At 39.5% G+C, this 19,887-nt stretch overlaps 2 protein-coding genes across 2 annotated transcripts in view; one reads left to right on the forward strand and one right to left on the reverse strand.

The window, feature by feature from the left end:
* Positions 1-18,332, reverse strand: part of HNRNPLL (heterogeneous nuclear ribonucleoprotein L like) — a 36,390-nt gene extending 18,058 nt beyond the window's left edge. The window contains exons 1-3 of the mRNA XM_060116886.1: positions 17,781-18,332; positions 6,271-6,389; positions 1,089-1,326 (exon numbers count right to left, since the gene is read on the reverse strand). Of these exons, the coding sequence (XP_059972869.1) occupies positions 1,089-1,326; positions 6,271-6,389; positions 17,781-17,975 (552 nt within the window). The 5' untranslated portion in view covers positions 17,976-18,332. The remainder of the gene's footprint in view (positions 1-1,088; positions 1,327-6,270; positions 6,390-17,780) is intronic.
* Positions 17,343-19,887, forward strand: part of GALM (galactose mutarotase) — a 97,887-nt gene continuing 95,342 nt past the window's right edge. Inside the window, exon 1 of the mRNA XM_060116885.1 lies at positions 17,343-17,607. Within this exon, the coding sequence (XP_059972868.1) occupies positions 17,595-17,607 (13 nt within the window). The 5' untranslated portion in view covers positions 17,343-17,594. The remainder of the gene's footprint in view (positions 17,608-19,887) is intronic.

Here is a 19,887-nt window from a genome sequence, read left to right on the forward strand (position 1 = left end):
TGACTCTGAAATGTTTAATACTATAATCACTTAAATTAAAATAATAAATATTTATTAAAGAGTAGTAGTAGAACAACTCAGTATTTATTTTCAAGGACAATGGCTATAGATAAAAGACCCAGGGAAGATCATTTATATTGAGTTAAATTTCACCAAACAAGATGCCTGAATCATCTAAGAGAGAACCCTAAATACCCACTTAGGAACAATTCTTCAACTTTCAAAATTCTGAGTACTTACAATTACACAGCCACACCATTAGGTACTAATGATACAGTAAACAAATCGGAGTACTTGTTATATTCTTTCTCCCAAAACACCAAATATTGTAAATACATTAATACTGTTTATTAATAAGTCTATACATATTACAAAAGTAAATAGATACATAATGTCTAACTAAATTTAAACAGTGTCTTATGCTTTAAGTTTATGTCCAAATATCATATACCCTAGAAATCATACTAAATGAAGCTCTTATTGTGATATTTTATTCATTACAAAAATCCAGTGTCCTTATCACTAGTTTATTATTAAACAGCATGTGATTATCATGAAGTAGAAAACTGAACTGGTTCAAGGACATGAATCCTTTAAAATTTTAATATCACTTTTCTAAAGAGTGAAGAAGGGAATTTTTAGGTAAATCAGAGAAGTTTTTAACAAGCTATCTCTAAACAGCTTATAATGATAAATATATCTTACTGTACTATGGAATTCTGTCACTACCTAGTAGATGCTCTTAATACATGTGATGGCATATTAGAGAGAGATTTCTTGGATCATTTCCACCAAGTCCGTCTAACGCTTTATTAACAGAAAGAGAGTTAACACTGATGTTAATTAAAAAATTTAATGTACTTATTTAATTATGACAACCGTGCTTCTGACCTTTTTATAGCTTCAGTGCTCACCATGTCTTTGTTCATTAAACTTGATAGTCAAAATTAAAATTAATTTTAATAATTCTTTTTTAAAAATCCACTATTTTCAAATATCTATATGGCAATGAAGAAAACTACAGATTAGTCACTCAAGACAAATTCCAAAATCACTTTTAATTTAGTTTGTCTTACTAAAATACATACCACCGTAATTGGATAAAGAGGATTCTGAATTGATAGCAGAAGAACTTTGTTGCCTCCTGATGGATCATCAGTATTTCCTGGCCGAGTGATCCTTTTGCTTGTAGAATAGTTGAAAAAAGCCTGCTGACCAGCTATGTACACAGGTTCATCTGCAGCAAACGTCACACATTCTTTGGCACTATCTATGTTCTCAAATTCCACTAGAGCCTGTCGTTTAAATGGCATCATCATCACATAGCTGAAAGGGAGATTGGGAAAGAATAATATAGCAAGTTCAGTTAACATTATTTTTCTCAATCAAGTAAAAGCAGACTTTAATAAAAATGTCTCAAATCATACAGATTAGTAGTCTTCACTACCTGTATCCAATATTAGTCAACTCTTAAATTATCCAAATAAATTGTGGTATACCAGGTAGATGGTACATATTTGAAACCTCCTCCTCCTGTGATTGAAAGCTTTTAACTACCTCATGCCCTCCTCAAGCACAATTCTGTTACCAGTTGTTAATAATGCCATCCAGTTTATTTCTCAGGCTGCCACTTCCAAGCAACATTAGAAAATACCTAGATACAGAAATCAGCAGAGAAACAAGATCCTACTGTGTAGCACAGGGAACTATATTCAACATACTGTGAAAAACCATAATGGAAAAGAATATGAAAAAGAATATATATGTATAACTGAACCACTTTGCTGAACAGCAGAAATTAACACAACACTATAAAGCGACTATACCTCAATAAAAAAAATTTTTTTAAAGAAATCAACAGAGATAAAACTCAAGAGAACGTTAGCAGATGGGTGTCCTCGACAACAGAAACTACCACCTCTATTGAATTTTGCAAAAAAGTAAGCGCCACACTAAGAAATGACTACACTTCCATTTGTCTTACTAAAAACAGAGAACCAAAAGATAAAAAGAAGCAACTACAAACAGACCAAATTTCATAAAATAATCTCCTCTAAAATTCTTTTTTTTTTTTTTTTTTTTTTTTTTTGCGGTACGCGGGCCTCTCACTGTTGTGGCCTCTCCCGTTGCGGAGCACAGGCTCCGGACGCGCAGGCTCAGCAGCCATGGCTCACGGGCCCAGCCGCTCTGCGGCATGTGGGATCTTCCCAGACCAGGTCACGAACCCGTGTCCCCTGCATCGGCAGGCGGACTCTCAACCGCTGCGCCACCAGGGAAGCCCTAAAATTCTTAAATATTTTTAAATATTAAAGAATCCATAAAAAGATATTGACTAGAATACAGTAATCGTGGATGCTATGGCCAAGACAATGTAGTATTTACTCTTCATTTTATACTCTTTGGGAAGGGGAATATACTTTAATACATGAAATGAAAAATAAAGAAATGAAGGAAGGGAGGTTAGCAAGAAATCAGAACACATGGATCAGAACAGGGAAACATGTCCTTTATTCACAGGAACAAGGACCTTAAAAGTATTTTAAAATACAATCAATGTGCTTTTTATAATAGCAGAAGGCCAGAGAAATAACATCAGGTCAGGTACTCAGTGACAGCACTGCTTCTCAATCAGGCATCCAGGACCAACCACTAAAACTTCAAAACCTAGCAAGTGTTTCTTAGTAAGAAACAGACCACTTTGTAGCCTGGCAAATTATGTAATTTCTTATGAATTTCAGCTTCCTCATTTATACAACTGGGAGGATTATCATCAAGATTACAGTTCCTGCATACATACTGCTTGCCTTGCCTCAATCATCTTTACATCCTCAGAATCTAGAAACAGAGCCTGGCACATGACAGGTATTCAATCAATATTTGTTGGTCTATGACGCTTATTAGCTCTCTCAACCCACATCATTCAAAATTAAAGAACAGAACACAGAAACAATAACGCCTGGGATTAGTTTATAAATGCAAGATATAAATTCCCAGAGAGAAACATTCGTTTTAGAAATGCAAACTCCTAGCTGAAGTTCTAAAGTCTTGCATACAAAAAACTAGAAAACCCTGGAATCAGGTCTATGCTAAAGAAATCAAGGAATAATAAATATTCTCCTCTCACAAATATAAGTTGTTTTATAGCTAAATGATATCACCAAGTAAATATGTTAACAATGCCCTTTGGCTCTTTGGAAACAGAAAAATTATAAAGGCCCAAAAATATTTAAATTCTTTATTGGCCTATTAAAATAGACTCACCTGTTTGTAGTAAAAAGTGCTGTCAATAACTACTGTAAGAAGTAAGCTAGAAGCACAGAGCTAAAAGTTAAACAGGTTACCCAGGAAAAGTGGCATCATATGAAGATAGGGAAGGGAAAATTAGAATGTCACAAAGACATTTTAGAATTCACTTAAAATTGTTTGGCACATAATTTTTTTTTTTTTTTTGCGGTACGCGGGCCTCTCACTGTTGTGGCCTCTCCCGTTGCGGAGCACAGGCTCCAGACGCGCAGGCTCAGCGGCCATGGCTCACGGGCCCAGCCGCTCTGCAGCATGTGGGATCCTCCCGGACCGGGGCATGAACCCGCGTCCCCTGCATTGGCAGGTGGACTCTCAACCACTGTGCCACCAGGGAGGCCCTGGCACATAATTTAAAAAAAATTTTTTTTAAAGCATTAGTATGAGAAAGACTGGAAGACCAAAGAGAGAAAAAATAAACAAAAAGTCTAAGGAACATGGTAGGTAGGGCGGGTGCTTTCAACTTATAGCTTAAAACATGTTTACTAATTTTTAAATAAAAACAGGAGGAAGCAAGAGATTTACTACACAAATTAGGTCCCAAAAGTTTTGTTTTAAAATTTAAACTGGTATAGCTAATCACTACCTAGCATCCTCTCCTTTAATGAGAGGGGAGAAGGGAGGAAAAGAGACTCAGTATATATTTCTAAATATTCTTTTGATTAAAGACAAAAAAATAGCAATTTTATTATCCTGACACAACCATTCTCAAGATCTTGTTATAGTTTCTCCTGAACTTCTTTCCTATACATCTAGTTTTTAAGTATCAACTTACTATATATTGAACTTGGTGACCCACCTATTTAAGACGAGCAGTTTCTATATAATTTTTATAATTCCCTCCCCCCCACACCACTAAATAAATCAACAAATTAAAAAATAGGGAAAGGTTCTATAAATGCAACATTTTGAAGCAAAACACCTACTTCTCATAGGAGGCTGTTCAAGGTTCTTTTAGCTTTAGTAGCAGCCACCTCTTATTCAAGATCATTCCACACAACTGAAACTCCTATTATACATATTTCTGCCAATTAAGCTCATAATTATACACTAATTTGTTCCGATTATTCCATGACTTTTCTATCCACATAGCTACCAATCTTGAGGACAGAACGATGTACTATGCAAATTAACTAAATAAAATTCATATATGGAACACATTACCATGGACTAAGTATCGAACAGTATAGAGTCTAAAACTGGGACTTCCCTGGTGGCACGGTGGATAAGACTCCAAGCTCCCAATGCAGGGGGCCCGGGTTCCATCCCTGGTCAGGGAACTAGATCCCACATGTGTGCTGCAACTAAGAGTCCACAAGCTGCAGCTAAGGAGCCTGCCTGCCACAACTAAGACCCAGCAGAACCAAATAAATAAATAAATAATTTTTTAAGTATATAAATAAAATAATAAAAACGGACAGGCCACTCAGAAGTAATTCAAATTACTTACAAACTTAAACAAATAGTTCTATTTCTTTAATCCCCAACATTCAGGTCATGGTCATAATTAACATCAAAATATCAATATAGTTATTATTTCCCTAAAGTTTCCAACTGCATTTGCTCATCAACTTGTTTTCTGACATCGCTTTGGTATTTCTTGGCTCTAAGAAAATAACTTAAAAAACCCTAATATATAAGAACAGAAGAAAGTAATAATTCAGAGATAACCATCTTTTTATAACTCCATGAGAATGCACCACGTAGAAGGTCCTTACAGTGACTGGGTTAGACTAGTACCAACATGCAAGTCTAAATAAATATAGCCTAAGGAGTCTGCTTCAATACTATGTAACTGTCCAGACAAACTTAACTTCCAATATCCACTCCAAATGACTAAGAAGTGATATAGTTATCTTAGTGATATTTCAAGAAATGGGTTTTAATGCCTGTGTGGATTTCCAATTTGTATCTCCAAGGATCAACAATATGTTAACGGTGGTTTCTGAGGTACATAAGTTAAGGGTAACAAGTTTGTTAAGTCATCCATCTCTCAATGAGGTCACCAAAGAAATTATTTAAAAAGATCCCATGATGGAAGGTAACACAACCCTACTCCTTTGAAGCAATGATTCCTCTGTTGGAACCTCTGATCACTCCCTCCCCATCTATTTATTCACCATCCTTTCAATACTCAAAACTCCACATACATTTTTATAAAATTGAAGCAATCAAGTGATCTCGGCAAATATATTGAAATTTCTCTACTTATATATCATGACTTAGTCTGTGTCTGATGCCTATAACAAAAACCCCAAACGTACTCATCAATGGAAAAAAAAAATATAAACTCTAGATTATCCATACTAAGAGAACAGCCGGGCATATTCCAAAAATAATCTACAAAATGTTTTAGAGTGTCTATTTTTGCAGCAGATTCACTTTTCTAATTATATATTTCATTTAAGTCAATATTCTTAAGTACACACCAGCTGTGGAAAAAGGAGGAGCCTGAGTGAATACAAAACACAAAAGGAAGACAATCTAGGACAAAACACTGACGGCTCATGACCTGCATAAGAACTCACAGCAACACGCACCTAAGCAAATAACGCCTACCCTTAATCTACACACTTTTCATTGCCAATTAATTCTTAAATGGTTCAAAAAAACAAAACAAAACAAAATTAGTATTTAAGTACCACTATTTGAAACTCTGAAGATGAAGGGCATAATTAACTCAATGGTTGAAAAGCAGCGTCTAAGAAGGAATCATGGATTCATTTGAAAATCAGATGAAAGATGCAATAATCAATTTTACACACAACCTGGTTGAGGAGTGAGAGGGGATCATGGATACACAAGAATTCATCCATGCATAATCCCAGAAAGCCTCAGAAGGCTTCAAAGATATACAATCATAGGCAAACAATATATACTACGGTTAAACATCAAGGCTTATAGCAAGCAAGCAAAGTTTGTTCTACCATACTGTTTTCACAATCTGTATGAAGTCCCTATTGGCCTTACCATATTGTCCCAAATTTTTCCAGAGCCTCCACAAGGTCTGCTTCCACCACAGATTCACAAAGTCCTCGAACATGGACAACGGGTGAAACAGAAACTTTATGATGACTTCCACCTGCCTCCTAGCAAGATAAAATAATTTCTAGTTAAAAACTTTAAAAGTCAAATAAATTGCTCTTTTACTAAACCCATCTCTGCATTAAAAAGCAAACATTAAAAAAAAATCCCAAACCAAATTGCAATTCATAAGTTAGCGAAAGGACCCGAGTAAAATCACTAATTAAATGTTTGGCATGAAAATTCTGATTTCTTAAAAGGGAGCATTCTCTCTCAATAAGAACTACAGATAAGTTATTTAATAACTCATTTCAACTTCAACTTATATAATATTGTACATCAACTATACTTCAATAAACAATAACTTATTTCAACTTCAAGAAAATCTCAGAAAAAAAGTCAGCAGATACACAGAGCATGCTACAATTGGAAACATACTTTATATTCATAATTTCACTTCCATAAAAATCAAAATCTCAAGTAGACCAAATGAACAGAAAGTCCCAATTAAAATTTCTTCTTTAATATAAAGATTATATACTTTATTTTTCCTGCAATATAGATTAATATCATCTTTTGTCCTAGTTTAATTGGTTACCTAGTCCCACAATAATTTGAAGTTACTCCGTACACCCGACAACTTAAATTTAGACAAGATACCATCTTTGCTGATGAACAAGGAGTACTCAAAAATACAAGCCTTGGGAAATTTCCTGGCAGTCCAGTGGTTAGGACTTGGTGCTTTCACTGCCAGGGCCTGGGTTCAATCCCTGATTGGGGAACTAAGATCCCACAAGCCATGTGGCACAGCCAAAACAAACAAACAAAAAAAAAACAAGCCTTCCTAGGCTTCTGTGAAGTACTGTGCATCTTTGAGTATGCCCAGCAAGAAGTTTTAAAACATATGGTCTTAAACTTTATTTTAAAAGGGACTATGCAGGAGAATTAGCTTGAAAATGAAAACAGCTCTCATTTACTTATTCAAGTTCTATTAAGACAAAGATCTGTATTTACAACTAGCCACTGGGCACCTCTCTTGCATCACTTCAGAAATGACCTCCATAAAAAATGAAGTCTTGCCATTTGTGACAACATGGTTGGATCTAAAGGGTATTATGCAGAATCTAAAAAACAAAATAAACCAACAAGCAAAACAAAACCAAAACAGACTCACAGATACAATGAACAAATGGGTCGTTGGGGGGGAGGGATGTGAAACAGGTAAAGGGGATTAAGAGGTACAAACCTGCAGTTACAAAATAAATAAGCCATGGGATGTAATATACAGCATAAGGAATATGGTCAATAATATAATAACTTTGTATGGGACTGATGGTTACTAGACTTATCATGGTGATCACTTCATAATGTATGCAAAGTCAAATCACTATGCAGTACACCTGAAGCTAACAAAATATTATATATCAAGTATATTCCAATTAAAAAGTAATTTCTAAAAGGAAAGAAATGAATTCCAAGTACAATTCACACATATACCAAAAAAATCTATTAAAGGAAAGGTTTTTTTCTCCTATAAACAGGAAAAAAGGTTTTTTCCTCCTAATCTAAAAACACAAATGTTTTACCATTAAAACTTAAGAATAATTTTAAGAACATTAAATCCCTTTTTGGCTATTTTTATTTATTTATTTATTTATTTGCGGTACGCGGGCCTCTCACTGTTGTGGCCTCTCCCGTTGCAGAGCACAGGCTCTGGACTTGCAGGCTCAGCGGCCATGGCTCACGGGCCCAGCCGCTCCGCAGCATGTAGGATCTTCCCAGACCGGGGCACAAACCTGTGTCCCCTGCATCGGCAGGCGGACTCTCAACCACTGTGCCACCATGGAAGCCCCCCTTTTTGGCTATTTTTAAAGACTCACCAACTTTGCTTTATTATCATAAAGACTGTTAGAAAATACTATAACAGTCTTGTGCCATGCCAATAAAAAAAAGTCAGAATTTTTAAAAAAGAACTAATTTAAGTATATAAAGTAACCATGAGACTATTCTTACACTCTTGTCAAATCCAACAAATAAATTAAATCCTTTGCAAATACTAATTCAGTCCTTGGAATTTTATTTGAATTGCTTATGCTGAGTCTTTTTTATGGTTAAACAGATATTCATTACATGCCACTAAGTCTGAAATGAATCATTCTGATTGTACCCTTTGTATACCAACACATTAGCAACTTTAACAAATGAGACTGCCTCAGTGAAACTCAACAACCAAATGTACATTATCCTCATTAAGCTCTTAATTACTGGATGACAATAACGCAGGAAGAAAGCTCTAAGTAATACCTAAAAACCTAATTTAGAGAAAACATTTAAAGTATAAATAATAAGTTTTATTCTAAAAATAATTAGACAATAATAAACTAGAAGAAATAAGACAGTCATCTCCTTTGGTCCTTAGAAATGAGCTAGCAAAGGTAAAAATGCAAAAGAAAACTATATTGGCCTGGGCTCCTCAAAAAGTAAAAAATAGTGGAAGGAAAATTTCAGACTGAGAGTAAAGACAGACAACAACCAAATGCAGTATGTGAGCCTTCATTTTACAATTGATAAAAACTGCTATAAAAGACATCTTAGGGAAAATTGGAGAAATTGAATTATAAACAGGATATTACTGAGTTAGCCGAAAAGTTCATTTGGGTTTTTCTCTAAGATTTTTTTTTTTAATTTATTTATTTTTGGCTGTGTTGGGTCTTCGTTTCTTTGCGAGGGCTTTCTCCAGTTGCGGCGAGCGGGGGCCACTCTTCATCGCGGTGCGCGGGCCTCTCATTTTCGCGGCCTCTCTTCTTGTGGAGCACAGGCTCCAGACGCGCAGGCTCAGTAGTTGTGGCTCACGGGCTTAGTCGCTCCGCGGCATGTGGGATCCTCCCAGACCAGGGCTCAAACCCGTGTCCCCTGCATTGGCAGGCAGACTCCCAACCACTGCGCCACCAGGGAAGCCCCTAAGATGTTTTTGATTGTCTTAGGTACCATTATGATGGCAATGGCTATATGAAAAGAATATCCTTATTCTTAGGAAAACTGTGATATTTAGGGATGAACTGTCATGATGTCTCAACTTACTTTCAAATAGTATAGAGAAAAAAGTATGTATATAAATATATACACATATAGAGATAAAATTCCAAATGGCAAAATGTTAAAAACTGCTGAATCTAGGTGAAGGGCATATGTAATTAAATATTTTACATAATAAAAAAATTGGGAAATTATTGTATATTTAAGATCTACGAAAAGGTATGAAGAACAATATAAAAATATTCATTAACTCACTACCCAGTTTAATAAATAAAACACTAAGAAGAGGGAGCTGAACACATCTCTTCCTACCTCCCTTCCCAACACAGATAGCCACTATCTTGAATACAGTGTTAAAAAATGAGTACTTTTAAAACCGGTCTTCTTACAAAGAAATGGATTATAGGATCAATTTTTTTTTTTTTTTTTTTTTTTTTTTTTTTTTTTTTGCTGTACGCGGGCCTCTCACTGCTGTGGCCTCTCCCGTTGCGGAGCACAGGCTCCGGACACACAGGCCCCGCGGCCATGGCTCGCGGGCCCAGCCGCTCCGCGGCACGTGGGATCCTCCGGGATCGGGGCACGAACCCGCGTCCCCTGCATCGGCAGGCGGACTCCCAACCACTGCGCCACCAGGGAGGCCCTATAGGATCAATTTTAAAAATCTCTCAAATGATCTGATTTTAATATATTACTACTTAATTATATTTCTTAAATGAAACAGATCAAGATTTAAGTTATTCTTTAAAAGCTGAAAGATGTTAAATGCAATCAATATGGTACTCAGGGGAAGATATGATTATCTCAACCTCAAGGCTGAGAATATATCCCATACCCTCTGTATTTCCCTTATTCCCACTCAATGACTCTGCCTTTCATGAGTTTATCTACCTTGATATTTCTCTATCTTTAAATTATGTCCCCTTTCCTTGAACTTAAAATTTTCTCATCCTTTCTGTAGTTTAAAAAATTTAAAAACCCTAGTGTTGTTTCCAAATATAAAACTGATATATTAAAGGTATCTTTTCAAACTATATTTTCACCACCCCTCTTTTTCCCCACAAATACTAACATGTTTCTTTTTTTAATAAATGTATTTATTTTGAATTTTATTTTATTTATTTTTTTATACAGCAGGTTCTTATTAGTTACACATTTTATACATATTACTGTATATATGTCAATCCCAATCTCCCAATTCATCACAACAAAAAATTTATTTATTTTATTTACATTTATTTTTGGCTGTGTTGGGGTCTTCGTTGCTGCGTGCAGGCGAGTGGGGGCCACTCTTCGCTGCAGTGTGCAGGCTTCTCATTGCGGTGGCTTCTCTTGTTGCCGAGCACGGGCTCTAGGTGCACGGGCTTCAGTAGTTGTGGCTCGCAGGCTCTAAAGCACAGGCTCCGTAGTTGTGGCGCACGGGCTTAGTTGCTCCACGGCATGTGGGATCTTCACGGACCAGGACTCAAACCTGTGTCCCCTGCATTAGCAGGCGGATACTTAACCACTGCGCCACCAGGGAAGCCCCTAACATGTTTCTTAAATCAACATTTTATCTCTACCTATACTATATGGTGGTGATAAGAAATCTGAAATCATCTTCAGAGCTTCTTTTACTACCCTGAAATTACCTCCTGTAAGCATCATACTATGCAGCTGAATCTTAAATTGGTGAATAAGTCAGTATTGTTTACTCCATCCATATATTAATACTTTGACCACGTCTTCTAAAGCTTAAGGAGTTTGTTTTAATCCTTTCTCATACAGAAGCTCAAATTCTTTCCATTTCAAATGTTTAGTTATCTAGGCTCTCTCCTGGTCTATTTATATCTATTATTTATCAGACTAGAAACAATATTCCAAATAAGTACCCAGCAAATGGAGGCATACCTGCAATTTCCGTATACTTTTTTCCTTTTTAATTACTCAATCCCTTCTTTAAGTAAATGGGTCAACTACAATGAAGACATTATTTGGTCCTCACTGCAAGCTACAGACCAGTTACAAACCCCCAACCCCTCTTCAAAGGCTACCTCAAAGACAAACTCCAATAACATCCATCTTGAGTGCTAATTTTGATGACTGCAGACTGAAAACCAGGCTTAACTAAAGAGAAGGGAAGCTCAGAATAGAATAGAATAGAAATGAAGCTTCCATATGAGAGGAATGAGAAGGGCCCATTAAAACTCTCCATATAGTAAAACTGTAAACTCACAAAGGCAATGCACAATGTCCTCAGGCTTTTTGTTTTCCCAACATCTCCATGCATAACACGTGCTCAACAGCCCCTGAACAGCCTTTTCTGCCCTCCTATAAATATAGGATTAAAAAAGACCAACCTCAAATTCAATAGTTCATCCCCCAAAACCAAACGTGCACAGATCCACTGCAAGTGATTATCAGCCTCTCCTTAATCACCTCCAATGACAGGAAAACACACTACCTTGTGAGACTAATATTTTAGAAAGTTCTTCATAATGTGCATCCAAATCTGTCTCCCTGTAACTTCCTATACAAAATGGCCTCTGAAGTCAGACCAGCGTTTGAATATTTGGACATTTACTGGCTCTGCGATCTTACGCTACGCTACTTACTTAACCTTTCTGAACCTCAGTTTCACTTAAAAAAAAATAAAACAGGGCTGCCCTGGTGGCGCACTGGTTAAGAATCTGCCTGCCAATGCAGGGAACATGGGTTCAAGCCCTGATCTGGGAAGATCCCACATGCCGCGGAGCAACTAAGCCCGTGCACCACAACTACTGAGCCTGTGCTCTAGAGCCCACGAGCCACAACTACTGAGCCCCTGTGCCACGACTACTGAAGCCCGTGTGCCTACAGCCCATGCTCCACAACAAGAGAAGCCACCACAGTGAGAAGCCCACACACTGCAATGAAGAGTAGCCCCCACTCGCTGCAACCAGAGAAAGCCCGCACACAGCAATGAAGCCTCAATGCAGCCAAAAATTTTTAAAAATAAATAAAATTTTTAAAATAAATAAATAAAAATTAAAAAATAAAGCAAAATCTTCATCACTTAAAATTACAACAAATAGGACAAATATGAAATGTCTAGCACAGTGCTAGATGTTGTTATTAACAGGGTTCGGTAAACATTAATTGCCACCTCCTATCCTTATCTTCATTTCCCTCTGCTACATAACCTTCCTATAATTTGAAATGATTTCTTAAATCACACCTAAGTTTACCCTTCAGGCTAAATGTCCCCCAGAGTCTTCTGTCATTCCTCTTACGATATGATCTTGAGTGCCTTCTCTATTCTGGTAATCATTTTCTGGATACATTAGAATTTATCAAAGTACTACCAAGAAATGAGTACAGATTTCCAGATATTTAAGATTATCCCCCCCTTTTACTTTGGATACTTCACATAGATCAAGGACGAACTAGTTTTAAGGGACAGCTGCAAATAGCTTTTAACTCACACTATACTTAGAGTTAACTAGTACATGGTTTTTCTTTTTTTTGTTTTAATATTTATTTATTTATTCAGGCTGTACCGGGTCTTAGTTGCAGCATGCGATCTCTGAGTTGCAGCATGCATGTGGGATCTAGTTCCCGGACCAGGGATTGAACCCAGGCCCACTGCACTGGGAGTGCGGAGTCTTACCCACTGGACCACCAGGGAAGTCCCGGTTTTTCTTAAAATTAAACAATCACATCTCTTTACTTGACCTTTTTCTTAATAGAGCAGATCCAAAACACAGGAAACCCTGTAATCTTCCTATACAAAGTTTTAAGGAACATTTGATCACATAACAAAGATTAAAAATAACTTTGATTCAAATAACTTCTTAAAAAGTAATCTTTAGGGCCTCCCTGGTGGCGCAAGTGGTTGAGAGTCCGCCTGCCGATGCAGGGGATACGGGTTCGTGCCCCGGTCTGGGAGGATCCCATATGCCGCGGAGCGGCTGGGCCCGTGAGCCATGGCCGCTGAGCCTGCGCGTCCGGAGCCTGTGCTCCGCAACGGGGGAGGCCACAACAGTGAGAGGCCCGCATACCGCAAAAAAAAAAAAAAAAAAAAAGTAATCTTTATTTTTTTTGCTCATGTGGTAGAAATCCTTTGGTTTTGCCTACCCAAAACTCCTTCCCCCTTCTTGTGGCTGAACACAAAAACAAGCAAACGAACAAACAAAAACTCCTCAACCCCATATTATTCCACTGGTATTCTCAGTCACATGGTCGTAACTCCCCAACTTCAGAGGTGGTCCAGTGACTAGTTGGGGGTAGGGAGATATAAAAAATGGCTGATCAGAGGGGATAGCTATGGACTCTGAGGGAGAGACTGTTCTTCTTTATTTGCTAGCTATAAAAATGTAAGCCTAGCTTTATCACTACATAGAGGAAATAGAGCTGAAACATGGAAAGCGACAGAATCTAGTCCCTATGACATCATCTAAAACCTTCGATCCTGCCATGCCTAAAACTAATGCTACAACTTGGCATTCATAGTTATTCGGGCCAATAAATTCCCTACCCCTGCCCCCTTTTTGTTTTGTTTAAGCTCATCTTGAGTTGGTGCTGTGGCTGCAACTGCAAGCTCTGAAAGTTGTATTCAATTTCATAGAGGGAAAAAATATATTTTCCCTGCTTTATAAAATAAAGCACTAAATGATGTAGAGTCACAGATTTTTAGATATGGAATTTTTTTAAATTATATCCCATCACCAAGAACAGCACCTAGCACATGACAGGGCTCAAGTATTATTTTTTTAATGAGCTAAGGATCACAGTGATCATCTAATCCAACCATCTCATGTGATAGGTAGCAAGTTGAGTTCCAAAGAGGTTAGGTCACAAAGCATGTTGGTAGCAGAGCCAAGACACCTGCTCTGGTTGGGCTTAGGGCTCTATTAACAGCACTTTTCACTATATGTACTAACATGAAGAAACTGTCACTTGTTAAAACCAAAAGATAGTAAAACCTACTACTTTTCATTTACTTCCCAAAACTAAGCCTAAAATTCTCACTCTACTGCAGCAGCTTAGCTAAATAAGACACAGGACATTACCATTACAGAAGCCTCAAGGCTCTGGCACTTACCTCTGAGGTACACACCACAGTGTAGTTACTATGTTCACTGTCACAGTCTCTAAACTTTTCCTGTGGGAGCTAAGCTAACAAAGTGCCTTCATCCCATCTCCCATTCTGTATTCATCCCAATAAGCCATCATAATAGTCCTACCATCTCTGTAATTCAGATCATTAAAGTTTAACAGTATATCTTAAATTCAAACTAGATTCTCTATATAATGCATATTCCTTTGTTTGGAAATCCTAGGATCCATATTTTTTATCTTGGCATTTTGCCATCTTACAAGTCTATTTATTAAAAGTTGAGAAACTTAAATTTTCACCTCATCAGCAATCACTTTAACAATCTTTGATTTGCCTGTTTAGTCACTAGCAGAATAGAGTAAAAGAAAAACTTAAAAGTCTCTAAAATGCATTAGTACTCCATAAATTTTTATTGATACCAATCTCTATAAAAGCAGACTTTTTTTGTAAGTAAACTCCCAATTCAGTTCCTCAATCGGTTTTGCCAAGTGAAGTGCTAATATTCATAAGTCAAGCTGCTCTCATAAAAGTTAGCAGATACAGAAATTTACTATTCATATGATCTTGAAGTTCATGCCTGTTAAATTTAAGAACACAATTTACTCCACAAGAGTAAAGTAATTGTATAATACATAGCATGAACCTCCATAATTAAGCTTTGTTCAAAATGCAGCCCAAAGAATTTGAAACACTCTGGGGGTTCTTGCTCTTCAAAGTTAATACCAGAAGACACAAATTTGAAGAGTGTCTTACTTCTCATATCTAAACTACAAACTCATTTCTCTTTACACCTTAAAACATCATTCACAATGATCAATTCATCTTTAAATCAGGAAGGAGCATTTGTAGAAACAGTTTTTCTTAAATACTCACATTCCTCTTTAAATCTAGTTATTATTAAATAACTCAAGGAAAATGAAGAGCCAAACAATGTAAATCATTGAAGTCTTACTGTACACTTTTACAAACTTCCAACTAGCATTGAAAGAATTACCTATCATTGTACCTGATCTGCATGTACTTAAACACTTTGTACAAAGGGGCTGGGCTGAAGTTGAGTCAAACCCTTTTCCGTTAGATGAATTACCATATTTCTCGATGATGATGCACTAGACAGTAAACTTCTATTCAGGGCATTCCTGTCCTAGTAAAATTTATTACACACAGGTTTCCATAGTTGCAATGATTTCAAACTAGTACCCAAAATTACATGAAGAAAAATGTTTAAAAACAGGAAAAATAATCCTTCATTAGATTTCACAGTACAATACTGGTTCTGTTAAATAAAAGCAATTCACCCTCTCCTAAGAAACAAAAGCAATAAGATAAACAAAATTTGAATTTATAACTCAATCTGCATACATTAGTTCCTGCCTGGGTAATTTAAAAGCTGCATTACATTAATCACTGAACTACAACTTCAGGTGTGGAAAACGTGAAGTTCAACTTTCACATTTTACATTGTAAGAGAACTCAGAACAGTAGTTAATTGACTTTCCCAAGGTCACACAGACTGTATGCTAGCTAAGACTCCTGACTCTCCCCAAGACCTGTCCAGTGCTATTTCCACTGCTAGATACAATTCACTTTGGATGTATTAATTATACATTATTTTCTTCCCAACATCCAAAATAATACTATTGGCTTAATATTTAATGTTTTCAAAAACAACTTTTGTAAACTGGTTAAAGTATCTTTCCAAGACACTTAATGGAAGACATTTCATGCTACTGCACAAAAACTCGAGCAAATTTTTGGCAAAAGAAATACACTGATCCAATGCATCTAAATATCAGTTATAAGAGTCCAATATTCCAATTGTGTTTTCAATTTCCACAATGGAGTTAGCTTTGAACTGAAACTTCCTAAGAAAAAATGCACTTTCTTTATTCACACTTTCAAGTTACATTTTGAATATTCCAAATGTTCAGGTACAGAAGTAGAAAGCAATATCTAGCCATAATAAAACTATTTTGGGAATTCCCTGGGTCCAGTGGTTAGGACTCTGTGCTTCCACTGCAGGGGGGGCACGGGTTCCATCCCTGGTCAGGGAACTAAGATCCCACATGCCGATCAGTGCAGCCAAAAAAATAAACATTATAAATAAAAATAAAATTTCACTTAAAAAAATATTTTATTTAGAGGAAGAAGCAGCTCCTTTTTAAAATGTGTTGCAACATTATCGTATTTGTAAACTCTAACACCGGGGATTACTGACCAGAATTTTTTACATTAAAATGCAAACAAGAGCTAAAAGACTTCTAATTTCCCTCTTATTAAAGGTGAAAAACATTTTAATCTAATATTAGAATATACGTGCACTATTTCGTAAATTTCGGGTTAAGTTTGCTTTTAAAAAAAATCACAATTAGAATGTGTTAAATGTTTAAAGAACAGCTCAGTCATTAAGACAGCTTAAGCGCACCAAAAAGGGCAAAAACGTTTCCTTTGCTTTGTTTCCTTAGTTTCCATCCAGCTGAAGCTGAATTGCCACTTGCCGTGGATAAAACGATTTTCACATTCCTTCTGTCTCCATCTAAGCTTTCTGATGAGAGAAACAAGAATCTAGGAACGTGTGTTTGATGCAGTCCTGAGTTCAGTTCTTTTTGTGGAACGAATTGGGAACACACTGCCCATGAAGAACTGAGGTGATTTTAAGATTTCGTTTTACTTGTAAGTAGGCGTGTGCGAACACCTGCCAACGCATTTTATTTTTAACCTAAGAGCTAAACACTATACTGAGCAATCATCAGGAAACTGGGGAGCAAAGCGTGCGTGCCAGGCCTGCCAAGAGTAAAAATTTTTAAATTAAACCTTCAGGGGAACTGGGCGGTGAGCCCCAGAGCGTAATTTGTCACTTAGCGGCGGCTCTCCTCAGGACCCAGGCGAAGAGAGCCCTGGGCGGAACCAACACCACCATCCTGTGACTGTGAACAGCGCGCGGATGCTGCGGGCAGGGGGCTGAAGGGAGCGGGTCGTCAGACGCCGGCCAGCCGCCCGAGGAGTGAAAACTAACAAAGGGCTAATCGCGCACCAGAGCCCCCCGGAGCGGAAGCAACGCCTCCCCGCTGCCCCCGCCCAGCGACCCTCCCCAAGTTCGGGCCGGCAGTGGACTCGCTGCGGGGCCTGAGGCCAGGCCGGGACCGGATTCGCGATCGGGATGCTGGAAACAGGTAGGGCGAAGAATAAAAGCCCCAAAGAGAAGAGCCGGCGCTTCCCCACCCGGTCAGCGCAGCGAAAAGGGAAAACGAGGCGGGCGGGAGGCCCCGAGGCCGAGTCCCTGCCGCTGGGCCCTGCTTCCCGGGGAGCCGCCAGGCACGGCGGTCGGGGCGCCGCGCTTTGTTACCGGCTGTGAGAAGCTCCGGCCGCCGCCACCGCCGCCGCTATCGCCCCCGCCCCGGGGCGTCGCTTCCCGGCGGTTCTCGCCTTCCTCGGCCGAGTAGTCGATCTCCCCCTCCTCGGTCTTGAGGCGCTTGGCCTGGCTCTCGTACTCCCGGTCCTCCTCGTACGTCTCCCTGGGGGAGGATGAGGAAGAGGACATGGCGGCGGCCGGAGGGACCGGCCGGCTAACGGGTGGGGGTGGCGGCGGGGCGCGGGCCTCGGACTCCGCCGGCCAGTCCCCGTCGCGGGCAGCGCCTCCTCAGCGAAGGTCTGCGCGGCCCGGCTGTCCCCGTGGGCCGCGCGCCCAGAAGCCGGGTGCGTGCGGAGAGTGCGCGGGATGAGGAGGGCGCCCCGGCAGGAGGCTCCGGAGCGGCCGCTCCCCTTTATCACGGAGCCAACATTCAGCCTCTCCCTCCTCCTCCGTCTCCACTCCCAGTCCTGGGGAGCAAATCTAAGGATGGGGACGCGACCGTGGCTTCCGGTCTTCCCTCCTCCCCTAATCCACTCCTCGCCGCGCAGGCCGAGCCTCCACCCCCACCTTCGCGGCCGCCGAGCAGGATCGAATCCAGCCGCAGCCCGCGGGAAGCGCCCCCCCCAAGCCCGGGCCTCGCTTCCTATTGGCAGAGGGAAAAGTCGACCAGGCTTCCAATTGGCTGCAAGGGCTGTTCATCAAAAGCCGCCCACGGCCCGGCCTCGCCCCTCTCCCTGCGCCTTTCGAACTCTCAGCTGGTTTGCTAGTCCTGACCGCTCAACGCCCGCCGCGTGCGGCCCTGGAGCCGTTGCTACCCGACGGCCATTAGCGCTGTTGGGCCAACTGGAGGTGAGGCGCGGAGAGAAACCCGGCGGACGAGGAGGCGTGCAGTGGGTCCGGGACTGCGGTGTTAACCGCCCTCCCGTTAATTTAAATGCTTTTATTACTTCTCTTCAAAAGAGAAAATCCCTGCAGAGACATCTCGCAGCCCTGAAACTACAGGCGGTGAGGGGAGAAAAGGGATTAGAATCGTGAAAGTAGCCTTCTCCCTATGTTGTGTGCAAAATCTGATACAAGTGGATGGACTCTCTCCCCGCCCCTAAGCAGATATTCCAGAACACTCAACATTTCCTGAGGTGCCAGTGTGAAGAAGACGCTCGTTTGATCGGTTAGCACTCATGGGTCTTATGGACACTTTTTTCCTGACAATTACGGGGGACTTGTATCAAGTCCCAGCTCCCATTAAATGTGTTTTAAACCTTCCACATAAAGTTTCATCCTGCATGCCAACCCGTGCCTTTCTAGGCGATCTATTTATTTCACATCATTTATTTTTGAAAGCTATGAAAGCTTATCAAAAGTGTTTGTCCTTTGGACCACACACAGCTCATTTCCTCTGTGGAGCCCTGAGGCCTCCGCGAGCTTCTAGTTACTGCTCTCTCTTTTTGCAACAGGGCCCTTTATACTCACGTATTAGGATGTTCTGTTTTCAAGACTAGAAGCGCTTGGAGACAGGAACTGTGCTCTTTTCATCTTTGCAAACCCAGTTCCTGTACAGTCCCGGGCGCAAGTTCCCTGCTCAACAAGGCTGAACGAGTGGGCCTTGGGAAATAAAGGTCCAGTGTCAGAAGAGGAACTGGCAGATCTCACGCAACCTAACTGCCCTCTGTGACTCTAACCCTTGGAGGATTGCCTAGGATCAAGAGTCACTTAAGTGTTTCTAATGTCCTTGTCCCTCAGATGTGTCCCTAAGTGTGGCTCTTCCTTTCCTAATGCTGTGGATTTTTCCCTCCCCCAGCCTATTCTCTCTTCTTTCCAAAGTTATTTCCTCCCCCGCAAAAAGCCATTTGTATTTATTGCTGACAGTGCTTTAACCTACGTTTGTTATGTTACTTTTATAATTTACATTGCCTGTCGTTTCGGAATCCATTTGCAAGCTTCTTCATAACACCGTACAGCTATAATCAAATTCGTGTGCGCCTGCAGGTGTACACTGACAAAATAGAACTAAAAAACAATTAGAGTTTTATTTTTCTAAATTATGATAAAATGGAAGTAGAAGTATCAAAGAGGGAGCTGCAGAGCTGGGTACAGATGAGGA

This window comes from Mesoplodon densirostris, chromosome 14 (assembly GCF_025265405.1).
Source record: "Mesoplodon densirostris isolate mMesDen1 chromosome 14, mMesDen1 primary haplotype, whole genome shotgun sequence".
Classification (NCBI taxonomy): Eukaryota; Metazoa; Chordata; class Mammalia; order Artiodactyla; family Ziphiidae; genus Mesoplodon; species Mesoplodon densirostris.